Source organism: Etheostoma cragini, chromosome 9, assembly GCF_013103735.1.
Source record: "Etheostoma cragini isolate CJK2018 chromosome 9, CSU_Ecrag_1.0, whole genome shotgun sequence".
NCBI lineage: Eukaryota > Metazoa > Chordata > Actinopteri > Perciformes > Percidae > Etheostoma > Etheostoma cragini.
In genome coordinates, this window is record NC_048415.1 from 9,318,163 (window position 1) to 9,340,260 (window position 22,098).

The window sequence follows — 22,098 nt, forward strand, 5'->3', positions numbered from 1 at the left end:
GTTATAGTAAAAAACAAAGTTGAGTGCATCCAAAGCCAAGTTTTCCAAATTATAAAATGTCTTGTCTTGTCCACAACTCAAAGATATTCAGTTTACTGTAATAGAGGAGTGAAATATATATTAGAAAATAAAATTTTTAGTTTGTCTCTTCTACTTTCTCTTGAGTACTGACCATGTCCCAAGTGAAGTTGGCCAGCCAGTAGAGGATGGGTTTGACCCCGCTGACAAACTGAAGGTGTTTGGCTTTGCTGACTCGCTCCTCAATCAAAAAAAGGACGAAGCTCGCTGGCACAAAGGACATGGCAAAGATCACACAGATAGAAACCAGGACATCCACTGACGTGGTCATCCTGACAGAGGAAGCAGGAAAAAAACAGAGTAGGGTACAAAAAAATTAACATACTAACATATCAACATACACAGTATATACATTGTGGACCTAACACTCACTTTGTTTTTCTGTTTTACTTCTGACATTCAATAAATACAGTTTTCTGTATAATTTGTTTAAGGTGGTTTCTGTAAAATGTGTTAATCAACATTTTGTTTTGATTTGTTTTTGAACATTTCAGTCTATATCATTTAAGTTTTTAAAATGCTTACTGTACCGTATAGATTATTGACAATATTCTACTTTACACACAGCAATTTGTTTCCACCCATCTTTGGTATAAAAGTCGGCTTTTCATTACAGCCTTTTAATGTCAGAATGCAAGCAGAGACTTTAAACGTCCTTCAGATAGTAATTCAGGAGTGCTGTGACCAAGATGAATTGACTTCTTGAGACAAATGCGGGTAACTTAACAAGCAGACAAAAAAAAAACATCCACCAACATCAACCTCAAAACTCCACAGCAGCAGTGAACTTACATGGCCATTTCCGTGAGTTGTTCCTTGGTGAGGTTGAGCGGGTGGTTGTAGGCAGTGATGCCGTACTTTTTCCTCTCTGGACCTGGTGACAGACTTGCTCTCAGCAGGCCGTTGTTTATCACGTTGACAAATGACACCATGGCATGCCATCCTTTGTTATTGTACCACACCTGAGTACAGAAAAGAGAGAAACATCTTAAAGTGTTTTATGTCTGGTTCTTCCTTTAAAAACAGATGAAGAGAGAAGACAAATAAACAGACACACATTTACCTTGACATTGTTTTGACTGTTCAGGCCTCCTAAAAAATCTGGCAGTCTGTTTAGCAGATGATCCAGTGAACTATTCTGTGATGAATTTAAGAACAACAGAAAACATTAAGAACATTCAGGAAACACAGCAGTTACAGTTAAACTTAAAACCTTATTCATACCTGCGGAACTCGATAACGAGTCCTGATCGCCACGATTGAATCTTGGACATGGTGGACCTGAGATAAAGTCTGAGTGGCGCTGCCCCCGAGGGAGAAACCTCCATATCTGCCACAAAATAGTAAAAAAAGAGTTTCTGTCTGCAGATGCTATTGCTCTAAGTACTGAAGATATTTTGCCTCCCAAATTATGCTTTATACCAGCAGCTTACCTGAATTCATTCACCCACTTCTTGGTTTTTAAGCTATTGGTGACACAGAGGGAAAACAGTGAATGTGTGAAGAATATTTTTAAAGGAAACACAAACAGCAAATAATAATATAAATACATAAATTTAAATAACAAATACATTTAACCAAATCAAATTTTCTCTTGATCACTGACATAAAAAATGGATGCTGCAATATTTTTAAATCTCAATTTCCGAACACCATGAGAAAGGAAAAGCAATGGTAATGTATTCAAAACCAAAAAACTAAACGAGCCATCAAAAGTAACAAAATGAAATGGAATACCAAATAGTAAAGCATTTTATTATGTTTAATGAAGTACCTTTTCTTGAGGATCTGAGAGTAGGTTTTTACCAGGTAATCAGAGATGTTATAACTTGTCAGATTTTGAAGGATGTCTCCAGTCAGCCTCTTAATCTGAAAGATAACAAATAAATACATCTTAAGAGCCAGAAGGCATTCTGCAAATAAGTCAGTCCTGACCTGACACCACCCTAACCTGTGGAGGCGGCATTCCACCGGCACCCTGCGGACAGTCGGGGAGCATCCGGCGGACATCCTCTGTGCTACAGAGACAGTCAGGAGACGGTGCGTCCCTGCTCCAGTTGCCTCTGCTGAACATTTGCCAGGTGGAGTAGGAGACCTGTGGTCGCATGAATGGGCCACCCCGCTCGCCTTCACACTGAGGACTCCTACAGGGAGAACAGGGAGTGAACATGGAGTAAATATTTTATTACATGTTATTATATATTACTAAATTACATGTTGCTTACATATCTGGTATGAAAAATAAAGTATATTAAACTACTACACAAAAAGTTTACAGATTTCCCCAAAGACAGAAATGTGTGCTTGCAGAAATAAAGCTCACAACGTTTTATCTCACATTTGTCTTAAATTGATATGATATTTTTGCTGTCTGTCATGTTTTTCTTTGTTTTCTTTGTACTATGTTTAAGCTCTTGATATCCCAGAAACATGTGTCCCACTACTTTCTTTACTGTTCCTTTTTGTTCCTTTTCCTTCTAATGCTGTTGAGACAAATTGTTGTAGTCATAGGAGGGGTTGTCTTACGTGCTGTTGTCTTCTTCCTCTTTCTCCATGCACTTGGTACCAAAACCTGGCTGGTCCAGCAGAGCCTCCAGCAGGTTCTCAATGGCTGGGTTCCCAGGGGCGTCATTGCTTTAAATAGTAAACCAGAGGAGAGGACGCACGTCAAAATAACAATAACAAGGCCTTAGGTGAAAAAAACAACGAGATATTTCACCTAAGTAGAATATACCAAACTAATTCACAGCAAAAGAAAAATAATACAAATCTTTTCTGCTGACTAAGTTAATAGTGATTGTTTGGGTGGAGACCTACCTGTAGAAGGTGTATTGTTTTCCGTACATCCAGGGCTGTAGCTGCAGAGCCGGATACTTCCCAAACGGAGGAACGATGAGGCTGAAGAGCAGAGCGACCAGCACAAACACAGCAGGCAGGACAATCTGAAATACAAATCAACCTTAGATTCTACAGAGAGAATAATGTCTCATTCTCAATAATCAATAACATCCAAAGAAACACCATCAAATAATTAGGTGACCATGTCTTTAGTTTACGAAGCCTCTAGCAGTAGATTAGTCAAGTAACTGATGGAGAAGGGACAGTGTTTGTTATTATTATTTAAACCATAGACTCAATGAAAATGGATTGCATTTCTAGAGCTCTAACAGCCACTGCCAGTATTTGTCATCACCTGAGCGAAGAAGCCCCTGTGGCTCCTTCGAGCATAAAGCCAGCGCTTGATGAAGAGAGCTTTCAGCTGCTGCCAGGTCAGCCACCAACCCATCAGGGGGATCCCACCTCGGCCTTCTCCACTCAGCAGGTCTGTCTCCTGAGGTTCTGCAAGCAGGAAATACACAGAGTGAGAGCTCATATTGATCTATAGTATTTGGTTAATTAATACATAGACTCCTGTCAAAGCTGTCCACCTTTGATACGATGGAGACTCTTGTAAGATCAGAGCCAAAGAAAACTACAGTAGAAACACGATACAACAACAAAATTGGAATTTAAATTGGAAGATATTGAAAACAAGCAACTTCAGTACAAAAATGTTGGTGTTTGGTTACCTCACACGAACCCAGTGGCTGCCCCAAGACTCTGGAACAAGTTATACCCTTCTATTCGCACTGTTACAGATGTAGCTCTTATTAGGTCCAAACTCTAAACCTATTTGTTTAGAATGGCTATTAATATATAATAGTAGTGTGACAATTTCCCTCTCATGTTTCTATGTTACCGATTCTGTTTCATTCTTTTGTACGTTTTTTTCATACGTTGTTTTATTCTTGGTTCCTGATGTAAAGCACTTTGGATACCTGCTGGTTGCTGTAGAGAGCTATGTAAATAAACGTTGATTGACTGATAATCAGTCAAATACTTTTCATTTGTCAACCTTAACAGTTAAAGGCTGAGGGTGAAGTGAAATGTTGTGTACCTAAACTGGGGGGGAAAAAATAACTTTCATTTGCTATCTACCGATAAGTTTCAGTACAGGATGAGCTGAAGGTACCTTTCTTACGGAGCCTTTTCCTTCCTGGCAGCATTATGGAAACAAACAGTCACAGTTGGAGACAAAACAGCAGACTGAGCATGGAAATGGTATGTACACAAATCTATGAGTCTGCAAGTGTTTGTGCATACCTGTCTCTGCTTCTTCAGCATTTTGACTCTCAGCCCTCTGTCCAGCTGATGGCTGCTGCCTAAGGGGAGATTCAGCCTGCAAATGAGGTTCAGCATCCACTCCAGTTTCTTCCGCCACTCGCAAAAAGATCTGAAAATTAACAGAATGGACATGACATAAAATCGGACTCTTATTTACAAACACAACAAGGTGCTCTATCCATCTATTTTAGTTGTACTTTTTGTTTTAATGGGATAAATTTAAACCTCCCTTGAAAAACTGCTCTGAAAATGATCTGTAGGCCCTGACAGCTGAGGCTATGGACAGCTGGTGGCAGCAAAAAAGCATCCAGCAGCTTAACGCAGAAGTCAGAGGAGCAGAGAGTGAGTGGCTTATTCAGACTGAGTAAACTTATCAGGCTCCACTATCAGTGCTAATCTGATGTTAAACCCATTAAGAACATGGCTGCGCCACAAATAGCCAGCCCCCCCGATTACACCTAGTTGACCTTGGTTATATGCACACGCATGCTTAACCAATCAGCTAAGGTTAGTAGGAACGTGTTTCAAGGCTACGCAGGCTGCATTGTTGTGTGCTGGGATGTTGAAGTTGGACACAACACCGTTCAGTTGAGCGTTCTGTTTCCAGTAGCAACCACTGCTGACCCAATCACAATGTTTGTTTACAATAATTTCAGGGTAAAAAAAAATCCCTGCGTCCCGTACCTGCGTCAGACCTCTGTGTTTAACTATATCTGCATCTGTAATGTACTCCACAAATGCTCTTGTAGGAGCACGAAAGAAAGCCTGTTACGTCCGCGTACAGTAAAGGCCTCATTTGATAGAAATCTAGTCATTGTCCTGTTATTTCTGACAATTAAATATATATTTTGCTTGCGTAAATGAAACCCCAATTTAAAAAACTGGTTAAAAAATGAATATTAATATTTAAACACTACCAATTAAATCCCTTGGGCAGTTTGGTTCAGCCTGACTCTGGACAGTAAAACGGAGATTAGCTCTCATATTCAAGTGTTCTGCCTGTTCAACGGGTTGTTCGATAAATTGCTTTTAGCCACATTCATTGGATTTTAATTGTTATTTTAATTCTCAATTCTTATCATTTTGGTGGTGGTGATTTTCTTTTGGTGGGTGTTTGTTGTTTTTTGCCCCCAACATCTCTTTCTAGGCAGCGTGGCAATGGTTATTTTTAGGTTTATGTTATTAGATTAACATTTAGTCTATTATTGTGTAAATCTAGCTTACTTGTTACTCAACTAATAACTTTTGTACAACTCTTGTTTATGAATTCTCATGTTTATATTGATTTTTTGTTTTTTTGTTACAGTTTCAAAATTGCTTCTAGTCAAAACTTTAAAAGCCAACTGCCTTCTATTCCTTTATTGATTGTAGGTTATAGGTGTGTTTCGCTGGATGCATAGCTTGGACCTACATGCATGGTGAACTAAGAAAAGAACCCATGAGACCTTTTTAATGCCAGAGGCAGTTGAAGTAGCTATGACTGAGTTTCATATTTTTTGGCCTTTCATGCTAAGGGATTGCAAGGTTTATGGCAAGTGGTTCAAGTAGCTTATTTATTTATCCATCAAAAACAATGTAAAAGTTCTCACCTCCTCCAGTGTGCTGTCTGACAAGCCATAGCTGCTGATCCCCATCTCGGTCAGTCTCTGATCCAGTTCGGACAGGAAGATGGCTAGGCTGCTGTCCTTGGCAGCCGCCTGCGGCAGATTGACAACCGCCTCGCGCCCTAAGTCCTCTACCAGCCTCGCACCCGGGATGTGGTGCTGTGCCAGGGAAAGCAACGCTGCCAGGTCTGCCGTGAAGTTAATCATAAGGAGAGAGATCATGCAATGAGTACAAACCTAATGCACCAAACTTTACTTTACTAACATAAACACCTTAGCAGTTAAAACTCACATGAACTGCTCTCCTCGCTTCCCAGGCCGGTGTCTTCACTCATGGATGACTCACTGTCCTGAAACACAAAGATGACTTTTACTTTACTTTTAAAAACTTGTCTTTGTTTTATTCCTGCACGGTTGTTATCCCCCATCTAAGTTACCAAACTTGATTTAGAACAACCCTCAGACTGTTGTTTTTCCAACACGATGTGACCTTTTTAGAAAGTAGGTTTATGTATAAGTTTAACTATCAAGCAAAGCAAAGCGAAGCTGAAAATAACAAGCATGCACATGTGACTATTGCAGGGGAATTAAGGTTAAGAGGAAAAAAAACCTTGAGAGGAGCTAGCTTGTTGGTACTGGTGTTGGTGCAGATACTGGTACTGCTGGGAGTGCTGGTGTCCAGTCCCTCCCTCTTCACCACAGTGAGGTAGTAGCCAGATCCAAGGCGGGATTTGAGGAAGAGCGGTGAGCCACAGCAGCACAGCTTCCCCTGTGAGATGATAGCGATCCGGTCACCAAGCAGCTCTGCCTCGTCCATGTAGTGGGTGGACAGGATGATGGTCCGGTCTGAAGGAGAAGGCAGAACAGACACATATTAACTATTACTTTCATTTTTCAACTGTATAACAGCTAGCATCTCCTAAAAGAAAAGCACACTCAGGTTTTACAGCAACGTTCTAATATAAAAGATTCCTTTTAGCATTATCTTAAGCCCACTCTCCCCCCAAACACACAAACTCAGAAAAAAACTGGGAGATCAACAGCTCCTATCCCACATCACCTTTGCGGTATTTAAGCAGTAGATCCCAGATCCCTCTGCGGGAGTAAGGGTCAACGCCGGCTGTGGGTTCATCCAAAACAACCACTTTAGAGCCTCCAACAAACGCGATCGCCACAGACAGCTTCCTCTGCATGCCACCTGACCAAGAAAAAGAAGGAGGGTTTAAACCGTGGAACAAAAAAATTATTTTTTCAGGACGTAATTAACACATCCGTACACAAAATATACTGATACTACAACCTGATGAAAGTGAGATGAAAGTCAGGTCTTATCTAGTATACCAGAGAGATTTTTCGTCTGTTCATGTCGTTTGTGAAGCAGGCCGACGTCTTCCAGCAGAGTGTCCAACTCAGCTTTTACTTCTGCTTCAGATAAACCCTTCAGACACCCATAAAACCACACATGCTCCTCCACTGTTAGTCTGAGAGAGAGACAAACAGAGAGGAAAAATCTACCTGAAACCAATCTACTACTTAAATAACATCTAGGTCTTTTCAGGTGAAATTCAGGCCTACCAGATAATCCAGCGATTTTCAGAACCCTCATTTATTTCATAGCACTATTTTATGACTAATTTCGTGATATTGTCCATTACTACTAACAAAAAAACTTACATAAAACACTCTCATGACATCTACAAGTGGAACAGGTGAAGTCAAAAACAAGCCTTACATGTCAAACAGGACATTGTGTTGTGGACAAACTCCCAGTGTCCTCCGGATAATGTCCATGTCATAGCGGATGTCCATCCCCTTGATGTACACAGTGCCCGAGGTGGGTGGGAACAGGCCAGTCAGGACAGATCTGACAAACACCAGACACGTTAGAATAAATAACTTTGTTGAAGCACACCTTCCACTTTAAGTTAGATCTTTATTTCATGTATTTAAAAAAAAAAATTCTGTGACTCTGTGTTTTGATTCTGGCATTGTAAATACGTCATCTCACCATTATTATTCTTTACAAACCCAAAACATTACCATTAATTTAGTTTCGCTTTGCCAGACCTTCCTGCACCGCCGTGCTGCTGTGGAGGGTCTGGCTAGCATTCCGGGATGGGAGAAAAACGTGCTCTGGTTTATTGCGATTTCTTTAAAGTTTAAACAAATCCCAATTGTCTTGTCTTGTCACCTGGCAAAGCTGCGGTGCCGCTGCAAATAACCTTGGGAAGGAACTTGTGTTGGTGGAACGTGCGTTCAAAAGCTATTTCAGTCCTCAACAGAAAACTCAGATTGGACAGATAGGCTAGCTAGCTGTCTGGATTCTGAGAAAAGTTTAACCATAGTTCTCATAAATCGACCAAAGTTTAAAATGCAAACGGATATTCGGCCGAAATGACTTAAATCCGGTGCAATTTCCGTCGGCAATGGAGCAATCCCGGAAGTGAAACCTGAGGATATAGACTTCCATAAATTAAGTGAAACATTTAAGTATCAAGACATCACATCTCCTAAAATTTTACTCAACCAAAGTGACTAATTCTGCATCAAATCCTTAAATAAAGCTCTAAAATGTTCTAATACACATAAAGAACACATCAGTGCTGATAGTGATCAACTTTCACTCTGTGTCAGGTCTGTTCATTACATGGTGGTGGTTTTGCCGGCTCCGTTGTGGCCGAGGAAAGAGGTGATTTGCCCCTCGTAGAACTTCAGGTTGAGATGATTGACGGCCAACTTGGCTCCCTTCTTGTAGATTTTTACCAAGTTTCTGATGCTCACACCGAGGGCCAGGTCAGCAGGTTCTGGTTCAATGTTATCTGATGACAGAAATGTATTGTACATATTTACAAGGGACAATTTACAAGGGCCAGTTAATCTACTTAAATGTTGGGGAGTTACAGTGACTAATTACCTAGTGCTAATTCTGGTCTCATAGTGATTTATAATTTAAATTAAAAGTGTAGTATGTGAACAGAAGCCATCAGCCAAACGCTCTTCAGTCTCCTTGTGATCTCAAACCTAATGGGCTTATTGTCTCAGCTCACTACATTTTATTTGTAGTTAATTTGCTTAAACACACAAAACTACCAGTATGGACTTTTAATTTAGTATTTAGACCAGAATAAAGGACTGCAGGTGACCGCCAAACTGACAGACTACCCGGAAAACGGTGATGTGACTTCTATTTACAAATGGATGGTTTCTTGTATATAAATAAATATCATACAGCCAACTGTAGCTATGATTGTATCTCTAGATGACTTTGACAATTTAGGGAAAGAGAAACAGCTACAGTTTAGTGTTTAGTGGCTTTAAGATTTTTGTACCTTCATCCTGGTCTGTGGGTGCGGGGGGGATCGGCATGCCCAACTCAAGGGGAACTCCACCCCAGTAGTTCATCTGGAAGACGAAGTACCAGGGCCTAGGGATCCCATATTCACCTGGTGTAAACACACGCACACACACACACACACACACACACACACACACACACACACACACACACACACACACACACACACACACACACACACACACACACACACACACAAACACACACACACACACATTCCAATTTTCCAAAAGGGTGAGTACAATATTATACTAATCTACAAATATATTGTCCATTAACATAACAAAATATTTATTTAAAAGGGTTATTATTAAAAGATAATGACTTTTGAGTTTACATTTCAAACAAGATAAAGAACCGTTGACCACAAACATTTTAAGTTGCTTTTCTTTCTAAATTAAACAATTATCATCAAACTTGGATCTCTAGTCTGTCTGGTTTAAACTAAAACCCATGTGTGACAAAATCCTTTGTGTAAGTGATCCTCAAACTAAACGTTTGTAATTTGCTCATTTGTCAGGAAACATGAGACTTTGGTCATCTTGCATTCACAAGAGCTATTAACTCTAATCAACCAATTAATAAATCAGCACAAAATAAATGACCCACTATACTTCCAATTGTTAGAGCTCAGATAAAGTTTTTAATCATCCTACCAGGAAACACTGCCTCAATGTACCAGGCTGCGGTGGCGTAGATGAAGGCGTCCACATAAAGCATGACTATAGAGGTAGTGAAGCGGTATGAGTCTCCTTCCACGGGGCTGGAGTTGAGGTTGTACCACTGGATGCCCACGCCTTGCTCTTCATACTGAGAGAAATACTCGCAGCCGAAGCCAAAGGCCACGGGGGACAGGAAACTCTGAGGAAAGAGGAACATGCTACGTTTTCATCTTGGCACAAGGAACCAAATGCCTCCATAGAGGCCAGCAAGAAGGAACATTTGGGTATTGAAGGCCAGAAGATTTACATCTAATTAATTTCATACATTGAATTTAATGCTTACTTTTCTTATTTAAACTGTACATTTATTCTTGCTACTATTGCTGAAAAATATATTAAATTACATACAGTATTTTGTACACTTTTTCTAGAACCGGTTATATATAATCTTTCTGATTGTACCCATTACTCTTACTCACAGCAAGGACTCTGTAGGTGGTGTTGAGGCGGTCTCTCCAGGCTACACACAGTACGTATGGCAGGTAAAGTCCGAAGTAGATCAGCCCTCCACATGCAGCAGCCAAGTTGGCTTTAGAGAAGAAGGTACTGATGAGGAAACACTGCATGATGGTGGCATTGGCAAACGCCGTCAGGAAGAAAAACACAACAGTTGGATTGCTGTATGGCAGGATGTCCCCCCACTGGAAAGAAGAAAAAGTAAGGAGGATTAACAGTGACTACGGGAGAAAAAGGAAAGCTATTAACATTTCAAGATATTTTAAAACTTCCATTTCTCTTAATACATTTAGAAATCTGACTACAGACCTTTAATATTTTTTTATTTACAGCTCTACATTTTCCTAACCACATCCTGCCAACTGTACTTTAACTGTATTTTAGTGTGTATTTTCCTTTACTATATTTTGTGCAGACTGAGTGGTCATCTTGCCTTGAGCAGAGCAATAAGGAGCCCTGCAGAGATCAGGAAAGGGATGATGCTGCTGATGAACCAGCTGAACCACAGCGTTCCTGTTCCCAGACCCATAATCCTCATGGTTTCTTTCAGCCTCGCCTCTTTCTCGTATACCACGCCTTTGATGATCATGGCCACTGAGTAGATCCAGGCCAGTGTCATGAAGAGTGGCAGAGAGCGGTTCAGCACTCGAAGGAAACTGTTACAAAGTTAGGTAACCAAAATTATTAATTCATTTGCTAAAGCAAAGTAATAATAAGAGTAATAATAAAAAAGTAAAAAAGTAATAATAATGTTGTTAAATGAGAAGGTTCTTAAAGGTTCTTCAAAACAAGGAAAACATTATAATTTATAAAGTCATATCTTTCACAGGGACTTCTTGTTTCCTGCTGTTACAACAGCATATGACTCACACATCATCCACATAGCAGGGGTAGGGCATCTGCTGGATGTAGATGCCGGTTGTTTGTTTAACTCCAGTCAGGATGCGGCTCACAGCTTGCTCCACCAGGTCCTGGACGTACACAAAGCCGCCCCAAATGTAACGCATGTCATTAAATGGGTCGGCTGCCGGACCAGGATCCCAAAACCTCAAGACAAAACACCATAAAAGATTTTTTTTTTTTTTTAAATCCAACTGCTGGAGAAAGTCAACAAAAAGAAAAGAAGCATTGCTAGGAAAGAGCTAAAAACTTGTTTTGGCTTATTATACTTGAGTTTATTACCCTGAGTTCTCAAAGAACAACTTTCGTTGTTCTTTGAATTTGGAATTTGTCAAATAGGAAACCGATGAGGTGGTTTCTTAATCTGGTTTGTCCAATTATCCTAATGGTGATTTTTTAGATAAGAGTAAAGAATCAGAAAATACATATCTATCCATCCATTAAGTGTAACCGCTTATCCTAAATAGGGTCCCTCGCATTCATACCTACGGGCAATTAAAGTCAACTATGGTTCAAGGTTTATTTACATGAAATATCCAATTTGCATATGCAATTCATATGAAAATGCTTCTACATCCTAAAATGAAAGAATAAAAGCAAGAGATTTTGGTGCTTCCTCAGTACCTGTCCTTGATCTTGTTGGTCCGGGTCACATCATCAATGTCCATTCGGATTTTGTAGGTTACGTGGGGCGGCAGGTTAGGGGACAAGGGGTTGGGCAGAAGAAATACCACACCTGCCCAAAATTGCCTGTCTTCCAGTAGCTCCAAAGCCCTGTCAATCATCTGACCCTCAGTCTCCAACCCTTCCAGCTTGTTCAGAGAGAAACACTGCAGGGAAAAATAAAAGATATGAATAACAAACAGGAAAGACAAGATGAAGTTAAACTTTACTTTTCCCTTACACCGTATACAGGATTCACAGTTTTTTTTCATATAATCAATTTACAAGAATATAGTTTAAAAACGATGGCCGTAAAAAAAAAAAAAGGGAAGAGACATGCGCTATAGCCACCCTTTCAGACGTTTATTTTAATATTAGTTCTCTAGTCAGCATACTAAAGTTTATTAAAAAGTGTAAGTACAGTAAAATGAGTGTATTTTTCTTTTCATAATCCAAATTCCATAAAACATGATTCATTTTGTTCTTTTATCTCTTCCACTTTTATTTCCAGTAGAAAGCTTCTGACATGTTTGCATGAAGGCCAAAGCAAGAGAACCTCAGTGACTTGTGCAAGCGTGGTTAAAGTGTGGCTGAGGTCGTTGTAGATGTCCAGCCAGGTGGGAGCTGCTCCGGGCTTCCTTGGGGTGTCTGGCGAGGGTGTTGACAGAAAACGTGCAATCCGTGAGGCTGTCCAGGACGTGTTCTCCAGACGCAGGTTGACCAGAACAGCGACCTGTGGCCGCCTCAACAAATCCTGTGACACACAAACAAAAGAAAAGAAGAAAACATTTTTAGCACCAAATGTGTCATATTATACTCATCCCTCCTGTAAAGAGATAGCAGCTGGTGAGTCAGACCTGCAGCAGCTGAATCTCCACACTGCTCTCCATGTAATTCTTGATTTGTGGTCCCACCTCCGTCCAGGCCTCATTCAGCTCCTGGAGGATCTGCAGGTCCTCAAAGGTCTTGTTCACCTTCAGAAGACACAACTTTTAGTTAGCTAAGATGGATGTATTTGATTCACAGTGCCTTTGGTTGTCTTACAACAAGTCCAACTGCAGAATATGCTTTCAATCCAAGAATTACTTTAAGATTTGAAAACAACTGGCTGTCTGAGGACATTGTAATTATAAGGTCTCTGATTTCTCCCGCCGAATTAGAAGAAAGAAAGAAAAAGGATGGAGGTACAGTGCTTTGCTGTTGCAGGAAACAGTCAGCTGTTACGAAAACTCCTGTGCAGTTAAGTTAGTGTTTTAAAACTCTTTTTGTGGCAGCAATAGAGGCAGTTATGTTTCCGGTTCACTGTACGTAACTCTCATATCGCCTCAAAACCAACTGACAAGTCTGATCACCGGTTACATGATTGGCCACCGCAGGGTGACATCGGGTTGCGTGTCTCCAAAAGTTGAATTGGTCTCAACTTTTTGCCACAGGTCACTGCAGTTTTTTTCAGATCCCCCTGCAGCCCCAACAGCCGCATCCTAACCATACTAACCACATTTACACAAACCATACACAACCATACACAAATGCATGGTAACCATGCATTGTCGCCAGACCGCTTAACAGCCGACGCAGTTAGTGTGAATGCAGCTTAAATAGTTGGTGATTATTCTTGATGATAATGTTAGTCAGGTGACAATCCTTGAACGCACTCTCTGGGGTTTGACTCTCTGTACCTCTTTCATGACTTGTTGTACTGCAGGAGTATCTGGTGTGTACAACAGTTTTCCAATAAACAGAGGTTTTATTCCTCGCCACACAATGCGAGACAGTGGGTTGGACTCCAGACCTTGGATCAAATCTTTACAGAATGGAGCTGTATGGAGGAAAGAACAGACCAAACGGGACAATGTTAGACAAAAACACTGAATTTGTTTATCAGTGGTGTTATGTTGATTTCTGTGTTTGCTATGGATCCTAAAGAACACAAAAGAATCATTTTTTCATGAGAAAATCCATTTTCTATTCATCTTTGATAAATTGCATTTGCAAGTCAACATAAAGAGGTGCATGTGCTTGGTTTTAGGAGTTTAAAACATATACTCAACTTGAACTTTTGCACAGGAAGCCAATCTCTCATCTTTAAAATATCAGTACACGTTTCAAATTATAGCAAAGCTTCTTACTGGTGTTGTTGTCATGATCCATGTCTGTGTCTTCAGTGCCGTTTTTCCCTAAGAAGGACTTGATGTCATTGTCCTCATACCAGTTGAGCGATGGAATGCGCTCACCGCCAATCTCAGGGTGACCGCACATGATCCTTGAAAACGCGCGAAAACTCTCCCTGGGCAACGCTGAGCGATTCTCTGGAGACAGAAGACGAAGAGCTGCGCTCATGTCCGCAAAGCTGGAGAGAGAGGACAACTGAAAAAAGACAGAGAAGTAAGAGAAAACGTATTTTTAGAAGGAAGAAAATACAGAAGAGGGTAAAAAATGCAGGGAACAAAACAATTAAACCCTTGGGAGAAAATTTGACTAAATGTTATTTAGTCAGAAAAGGAGGAAAACATAATGCAAAAATAGACGGAGAATACTACAAAAGCCGCAGCTACAAAACATTATTATTATTATATATACGTTTTTCAAAGATTTTTCAGGGGGCATTTTTAGACCTTTATTATGACAGGACAGTTCTAGACATGAAAGGGGAGAAAGAGGGGGAATGACATAGGGCAGCAGGTCGGCGTTGATCCCGGAGTACCCAGGCACCCAACACCCCACATTATTAAATAGTCACAATATAACTACACAATAACAATACATTCAAGATGCTCGGACTTGTTTACGGTAACTTATACATAATAAATACAAAATTGCAGCACCTCCACAACTCTGCAACTCCACAACTCCAATCAACAGACTGTCAAACAAAAAACCGACACATGAAAAATGATGTGTGACTTACATCATCGATGAGGACAGCAAGCTCCTGGGAAACAGAAGTGACAGCTTCACTGATGAACCTGAAGTCTCCAGCATTTGCCATCAGACGGTCTCTCTGACAGGAAGGACAGACAGACAGGTTTACTGATAGTACTGTGGCTTATCAGATATACAAACAACTCTGTGTCACAGGAAACAGAAAGGGAACTGTATCTTAAGCCACTGAATTTTGCACCGGAGAGTAAAGTATTTTTGCAAAAGGTAGCGCCATCCTACTGTGAAGAACTTGGTAAAGTCGAGCTGAGAGAGGAAAAGGCGTTCAGCTTCCCGCAGGACGTCAGCTGGCAGGTTACACAGCTGAGTCTGGAGATCATTCATGGCTACTTCTCCTCCATCCACAGTCAGAAACTGTTGCAACATGCTCGCATTACACACCAAGTCCTTCAGCTGCATCTGAGCTCCAGCCACCGAAACCTGGATGAGACAAAAATGTATGCTCCATATTTTTAGGCAGTTAGGCTATGAGACAAATAATACATAAAACTAGTTCTTACCTGTAATTATCATTTGGGTTGCACATGCCAGGATAGATTGACCAATTTAACAAGAGCCAGTGGGTCCTAGTTCTATACATTACATGTTTGTTATCCAAGGATTTATAGCTAATACAGATACCTCACCTGAAAATTGAGACGAGCCTTCAGCAGCTGGTCCACAGTCACAGGCGGCAGGCTGCCATTGGTCAGGAGGAAGGTGGAGAACGTCTCATTGGGTCTCAGGTATTCTTCTACTGGGAGATCTACAGCAGAAACACAAACATTAGGTGCTGCCATGTGCTAAAAGTAAAACTGTATTAAAAAAAGACCACTCTAAAATAACCACTTATATTGTGAACAGATCATTCAAAGCAAAAGCTGTTTGCAGGTTAGCTCATGTTCTGTAAGATTATTGCATATTTGTTGTTTTTCCAGATAATACTTGGCATCCAATACTTATATTCTTAGTCATTCTGGTTATTGTAGCTGTAGCTGTCTAACTTTAGTCTGCTTTAATAAGTAAGATTACATTGGATTTATATATCTTACTTATTATGTCTGAACTTGTGTGGTCAGCAGATGCTTGTTTGCTTAAGTTTTTATTTATATCTGTAATATTTTTCCTTGCAATGATCAGGAGCAGCTCTAATTTCATTGTATTCTGTACAATGACATTTCTATTTATCATTTTTATTTCTATTTTTCCATTTCTATTTATCAGGCATTAGGCAAGTACCAAAACATAATTTGTAAAAGATTTTCAGTGCCATTATGTGCTATAATTCAACATTTAAATTGAACTGTAAGCTGTATCTGTCTTCTGTACAGCTTCATAATTCCGCTAGTAGTCTGAGGTCATTAGGTCAGAGGCTATTACTGGTTCCCCACACTCAGTTTAAAACTAGAGGGGATCAATTAATCCAAGCAGTAGTAGCTCCTAGGCTGTGGAATGTCTTGCCTCCCTCTCCACGTTGTGTGAACTCTGTCAAATCCTTTTTATGGTTGTTTGTTACGTTTTCTATTTATATTTAAATGTTCTTGAATATTAATTGGTTTTATTGTGTTACATTTTATTGAGAAGCTCTTTGTGATTTTTATCTGTGAAAGATGCTATGCAAATAAACTTTACTTACTTACTTACTCAGCTTTGGAGACAAAAATATTGAAATTTACTTATTTGACATCAGCATTTTTCATCACTCATGACTGTGACTTTCATCCGGAAGACTAGCTCAACAATTCGCCTAAAGTGCTGGCTTGTATGGCTGGACTGATCTTGGAAGGTCAACCAGGCAAGTGACACTTTTTCACTTTGAGTTCAATTTTGCCATTTCAAATATTTCTGTCTCCTAAAGCTGTAACCCCAGGGAAATCTTTACATAAAGACAAAAGTAATTTGAGGTTAAAAGAAAGCTGCTTTATAATTTTTTTTACAGTATCGGTTGCCGAGGACTGCGGGGGTCAGCAGATGTTAAGTAAGACGGTAATGTGGGATTCATTACAGAAAAAAACTCCACCGAAGAACCTGCTTTCATTGATCCAATTGTTTGTCTGGGGTAGTAATGTAATTTAATCTACCCAGAGCAAAAAGAGGCAAAACAGCCACTCTGTGCTACTTCACAACAGCAGTAAATGGCCACATTCATATAGTCACTCGACACCTCTTTCAAGCCATTCATACAGATCAGCAACTCACTGCTGCTCTCAATCTTGCCCAGATAAGTCTGAGAACAGAGCTGGCTCAGAATAAAAATCTGAATAAATTCAATGCTTTTATTGTATTTGATGGCTTGCAGAGACTTAATCCTGCTATAAATGACATTTCTTTCTTTAAATGCCTGTTTGTTGTTTAATAGTAAGTAAAGAAGTTGTATAAGTTATTGAAAAATCAACATTTACGTAGCAATGTTTTTCATGTGTGCTCCGACATACTGTAATTTAAAGTTAAGACTTTCTTCTCTTGTATTTACTGATTTCCACAAAGACCTTGTTTAAACCACACTACAACTTCAGTGACAGAAGCCAAAGCTCTATTGGGTTTCTCCATTTACATAATTCATTCAGATTCTTAAAAAACAACCTTAAAGATACCTTGACATTATGTACATGTTCTTGTGTCCACTTTGTGTGTGTTTTACCAGCCAAATTAATCAACTCCCTCATTACTGATAGTATTATGACATCTAATTACCTTCTTGGCTAGTGCCCACCAAGGGTTTGCAATGAGAAATAATAACACAGAAAGTATCACAATGTCAAGGTTTGTCAAGGTATCCCTTCAGGTCAGTGGTAGAAGACATTCAAATAAGCTGTGGTGTACTTGGCCAGGCTCCAGGTCTCTCTCCCAGCCTTCGGACACTCTCCATTAGGTCCTGAACGCCAGAGAATCTCCGGTTTCCACTGTAGGACAGAACAGTCTGTGCGTCCACGAAGAGCCGAGACAGTCTTGAAGAGAAAGACAACAAAAGAAGTTTTTACTGGGACAACACATGCAATTAGGTTACATTTAACTACGGCATAACGGACTCGTTAGTTTACCGGTAAAAAACAACTTCACATCAGCAAACACTATCAACTGTGTTCAATGAAGTGCATAGCCGACCCAGAATTTAACTTCGGATAACTGAAGAATTGTAGTCATTTCTTGGATAATATCAACTCTTTTGATTGTTTTGTGCAGATTAATCAGAGATCTGACATGTTTGTAAGTGAACTTTAAAGGTGATGGTAGGCACATTTTGTTTCCACTCGTTTCCTGTCTTAGTGCAAAGCAGATTCATATTTAGCGTACAGACTGGGACAGTGGTATGGATCCTCTGATCTAAGTCTTTATAAGAAATAAATATCAGTATGTGTACTTCTCAACATGTCCAACTACTCAGGTGCAAATGCAAAGTCATGCAAAGTACACAAACTGTTGCTAATAAGCTAAACCATGCTAGAACACGAGTATGGTCTTTCCGGTTAGTGACTTCCTACATAAAAAAATATCATCTTTTTCAAAGACAATGTATAACTTTTATAAATCTCAACTGTTAGTTAGTAGACAATACTGTAGTTTAAGAACACTGGAGTGGATCTTTAATAGCGGATGAACCCTAGTCTACAGTAACATTTATAAAGCAGCATTGCAGTCTGGTCTACAGCTTTCTAGATCAGAATTCAAAGTCAATTACAACAGGCTGAAACATTTATAAAAATGTTTTAATTCATAACATAAATTTGGACTGACTAGTTTGTCTGTTTATCTTTTTGCCTACTTTATACTACAATGATCCACTTGTAAACTCCACCACTCCAGACAGCTGTCCATGTTTTTACCTCCACTTTACCTACATGGAGTTGTCAAAGTTGCCAAATTGGCCCTGTGCCTCCCCTGGTGTTGGGCTGTGGAAGCAGGGGTTGTTGATGTTGCAGATAATGCCCTGAATCCAGGGCAAGGTGCCTGCTGATGGCAAGGCTTTGTTTGGAAAGTGACCTACAAGCAAAAGAAAAAAACAAAAGAAAACAAGAAACAGGTCAGTATCAGGAGATCAACCCATGATTTGAAACAATGAAAATAGTGTGGTAGTAACCTGAAACCCAATCTACAGGCAGCGGACTGAATAATAATCCTAACATAATCCAAAATGCTGTTATGTGAACAAATACTGTTCTTTTTTGTACAACTGATATCTAACTATAATGTTATCTTCCTCAACCTGATGTCAGCTGATTTAACCTGCAATACTGATCTTAAGAAAACGGAAGAAGCGTTTTCTCGCTTTCTTCCATGTAAATGTCTAGGAAAATACGTATGAGCAGATAACATCCAAGGGTTAAATATTGTTAATGCTCACAAGCAAAATGTTCTGTATGTTGCACCAGGTAGTACAAAACTGTTCTGAGTGATTAATTCCAATTACTTTTAAACATTTAAATTTAAATTGGTAATCTGCAAGGTTCTGTTAAGTGTTTGTTTCTGGAAATTTTACTTTTTCTCTAAAAATGTACTTACCCAGAGCTTACAAGGGTAATTCCTAATGCAAGGCCTAAATCGACTGGCCTGTATTGTGTCATGTAATGAAGAGTTGCCGTGCCACGTTAAACCACCTTAAGCTAATGGCGGACTTCTCAGAGAAGGTCAAGAACACAAAACAAATGTGTGTGCGTTTTACAAGAACCACTCTCAGTGACTTAATCCTCTTTAGCTGGTTGGCATTAAGCCATGTTCAGATCTACAAGTGTGTGGTGTTTGAAAAGACATCCATATCACTCACATTGGCTCTGTTTGTAGGGAGGGTGTGAATGACGAACTGAGATGAGGATGACGAAGAGGAAGAGCGGCCAGAGGAGCTCGATAATCAGCTGGATCTAAGAGGAAAACATGGGAGCTGTTATAAATAATCAATGAGCTTTACTGATCTCCATCAGAGACCAACAGGACTAGCCCCCAACCCCGTCCCCTGGTGCGGCCTACACTGTAACTGACACAGATAGTCAATTTTTTATATGGAACTTCAGAAGTTGTTATAGTTAATTAGTGCTTTATTAATATCCAAGCTGTGTTTCATATAAAATGTATCTTTACTTAATAAACAAACTAAATAACCAAATTATTCTATTCCTTTCTGTGAAGTGAAAATGTGGCCACCTTGTTCCTTCTGCGGTATGTGATGTTCTTCCAGAGCAGGAGGGCAAGCTGTCGAAAAAAACCCATCGCTCTCAACAGCTACCTGACCATGATGCAAAGCTGGAAAACACAAAATGTGGTGAGAAAAAAGAGAGTTTCAGCAGGCAGCCGTAGTTGTCCTCTCTTTAATTACAGCTGGGGACATTTATCACATTTCATCGTCCTCTGTGTCTAGCTGTTTCCTGTCTTGTCCTGTCTCTCTCTAATGCCACCTATACAATTGAGGAAAAAGGTTCAACAACAAATGATAAAAAATAAAGGTTCAGCAATGGATCAGTTTCTAATACACAAATATATACAGGCTCTAGAGTTGTTGAACAAAAATACTTGCCAAATGAATGAATTGTACGGGGCAGCTCCCATGGTAGCAAGAGTAAAATGTTTGTAACATACAGAGAATGGCACACTGAATCCATAAATCAGTCATTTTGGACAGTAGCTGACTAGAGCGTGAAAAAGATAAAATATCGCAATTTTACTTTTAGTCCATATTCTGTATGGTTAGTTGTTTTTTTCTCCCAATTTGTTTGTGTAATTATTCACAGACCAATACCCATGTATCTGGAGTCCTTCAAACTGCTATCCTTCAGGCACGTTTTCCTTTTACATTTAAAGTGAGGGAATACGTGTTTATAAAATACTTACTGAATCCTTTTGTGCTGTTTTTTTAAATGTAATTTGACTGCTGATGTTGACTGAGAATAAGCACATCGTTAATGAGGACTGTAGTGACAAACTGACCTTTTGCCTGCAGAGATAACTCCTAATCCTCATCCAAAAACATTTTTTTATTTAAACTTTTAAATTTCACTCTCTCAAAGATGTTTGTAAAATATTTTTTGTGATCACATTTTTTATTTTTATTTTAGAAATTAAGAACAATTACAAGCAAAAAGCAAACATGGGTAAAAAGTTAAAACCAACAGGCTGCTTTATATGTATTGTGGGTGAAGGTTGTCTTATGTGCCTGCTGTGATCTGCTCAACATGGACAATCCCCTGCTTTATCTCAAAATCCTCCTGATCCTAACAGCTTACCTGTTTCACTCAGATACATGGACTTTTGCCGTGTGAATGCGAATGTGAATCCAAATTGATGTCTCTTCTTCGTGTTTATGCTGTGTGTGATGTGTGCCAGGTTAGAATTCAATAGCCAGGCTCCCTTCTTTTGCATACAAAAGACAATGTGTAACTTCAAAGTCAAACAAGTTATTTTACATAGTTGCCATTAAATGAAGCAAGCTAATGTAATGTCCGTTACACCCTAAAACCCTCAGGTCATAATATAACATGAATTTAACTACCGTAAACGTTACAAACTAACGCTATAGACATTTCATTTGGGATATATATTTAGACATAAAGTAAAGTAAAACATAATTTAATTTATACTATAAGCTAATACGATTACTAGTTTACTTATCCATAACTAGTAGATATAGCTATAACATACCGGTAATTAACCTAGCTAACAGTAAGCTGAAAAGGAAGAACGGAAACTCTAAGCTAAGGTTACATTCGGAAATAGCTTCCTACCATGTTACACAGTGATGGTTAAAAATGACCTTTTCGAAAACAGTAGCTGTAATGTAATGAGCTCCCAAAAGTCGTTAAACTGTTGTTGATGATTACCTTTCTGTAAAATAGGTGATACAATCTCCTTTCGGACACAACAGCGGTGGGTAGCTTGTCTTTGACCATTTCCCTACTGTTTGTAAAGCAGGTGTTAGCTGAAGAAAGTCCCGCCCAAAGGCGACGCTGATTGGCCAACTTACGCCCCAGGGGTGGGGTCAAAGAAGCCGGTAATAAATCTGATTGGCTTTTGTCTATGTTTTGGTAAATGAAGTAAATTGATTGGCCAAGCATTGACAGAGCTGTTATTTTGTGCACGCTCAGAGCTTGGATAACAATTTTCGAATAATATTTATATAATTAAATAGTACTATCTTAGCACAAGCAGCATATGAGAACATTGTATACTTGCAACTAATTAAAATAGCAGTAGGAATATAAATTAATGGCATGAAATTTAAAATTATTACATAAGAACTGTGCTATTATCA

At 39.5% G+C, this 22,098-nt stretch overlaps 1 protein-coding gene across 5 annotated transcripts in view; it reads right to left on the reverse strand.

The window, feature by feature from the left end:
• The window catches only part of zgc:172302 (phospholipid-transporting ATPase ABCA1), a 29,588-nt gene extending 7,803 nt beyond the window's left edge, over window positions 1-21,785 (reverse strand). Inside the window, exons 1-37 of one of the 5 annotated variants that reach the window (XM_034882284.1) lie at window positions 21,668-21,785; window positions 19,998-20,096; window positions 19,624-19,717; window positions 18,701-18,842; window positions 17,685-17,809; window positions 15,509-15,627; window positions 15,105-15,302; window positions 14,851-14,943; window positions 14,072-14,309; window positions 13,622-13,761; window positions 12,800-12,916; window positions 12,499-12,696; window positions 11,904-12,109; window positions 11,250-11,426; window positions 10,813-11,035; window positions 10,343-10,564; window positions 9,858-10,062; window positions 9,176-9,289; window positions 8,494-8,665; window positions 7,579-7,710; window positions 7,188-7,327; window positions 6,907-7,044; window positions 6,457-6,692; window positions 6,139-6,196; window positions 5,832-6,034; window positions 4,222-4,351; window positions 4,091-4,114; window positions 3,272-3,417; window positions 2,896-3,020; window positions 2,605-2,712; window positions 2,030-2,225; window positions 1,853-1,947; window positions 1,512-1,544; window positions 1,303-1,408; window positions 1,142-1,216; window positions 871-1,040; window positions 173-350 (exon numbers count right to left, since the gene is read on the reverse strand). In XM_034882284.1, coding sequence (XP_034738175.1) covers window positions 173-350; window positions 871-1,040; window positions 1,142-1,216; window positions 1,303-1,408; window positions 1,512-1,544; window positions 1,853-1,947; window positions 2,030-2,225; window positions 2,605-2,712; window positions 2,896-3,020; window positions 3,272-3,417; window positions 4,091-4,114; window positions 4,222-4,351; window positions 5,832-6,034; window positions 6,139-6,196; window positions 6,457-6,692; window positions 6,907-7,044; window positions 7,188-7,327; window positions 7,579-7,710; window positions 8,494-8,665; window positions 9,176-9,289; window positions 9,858-10,062; window positions 10,343-10,564; window positions 10,813-11,035; window positions 11,250-11,426; window positions 11,904-12,109; window positions 12,499-12,696; window positions 12,800-12,916; window positions 13,622-13,761; window positions 14,072-14,309; window positions 14,851-14,943; window positions 15,105-15,302; window positions 15,509-15,627; window positions 17,685-17,809; window positions 18,701-18,842; window positions 19,624-19,717; window positions 19,998-20,063 — 5,142 coding nt within the window. In that variant the 5' untranslated portion in view covers window positions 20,064-20,096; window positions 21,668-21,785. Of the gene's footprint in view, window positions 1-172; window positions 351-870; window positions 1,041-1,141; window positions 1,217-1,302; window positions 1,409-1,511; window positions 1,545-1,852; window positions 1,948-2,029; window positions 2,226-2,604; window positions 2,713-2,895; window positions 3,021-3,271; window positions 3,418-4,090; window positions 4,115-4,221; window positions 4,352-5,831; window positions 6,035-6,138; window positions 6,197-6,456; window positions 6,693-6,906; window positions 7,045-7,187; window positions 7,328-7,578; window positions 7,711-8,493; window positions 8,666-9,175; window positions 9,290-9,857; window positions 10,063-10,342; window positions 10,565-10,812; window positions 11,036-11,249; window positions 11,427-11,903; window positions 12,110-12,498; window positions 12,697-12,799; window positions 12,917-13,621; window positions 13,762-14,071; window positions 14,310-14,850; window positions 14,944-15,104; window positions 15,303-15,508; window positions 15,628-17,684; window positions 17,810-18,685; window positions 18,843-19,623; window positions 19,718-19,997; window positions 20,097-21,073; window positions 21,185-21,667 lie in introns of those variants that run through there. The other 4 variants (XM_034882285.1, XM_034882286.1, XM_034882287.1 and 1 more) reach the window with 4 other exon arrangements.
• Between the last annotated feature and the right edge of the window lie 313 nt (window positions 21,786-22,098).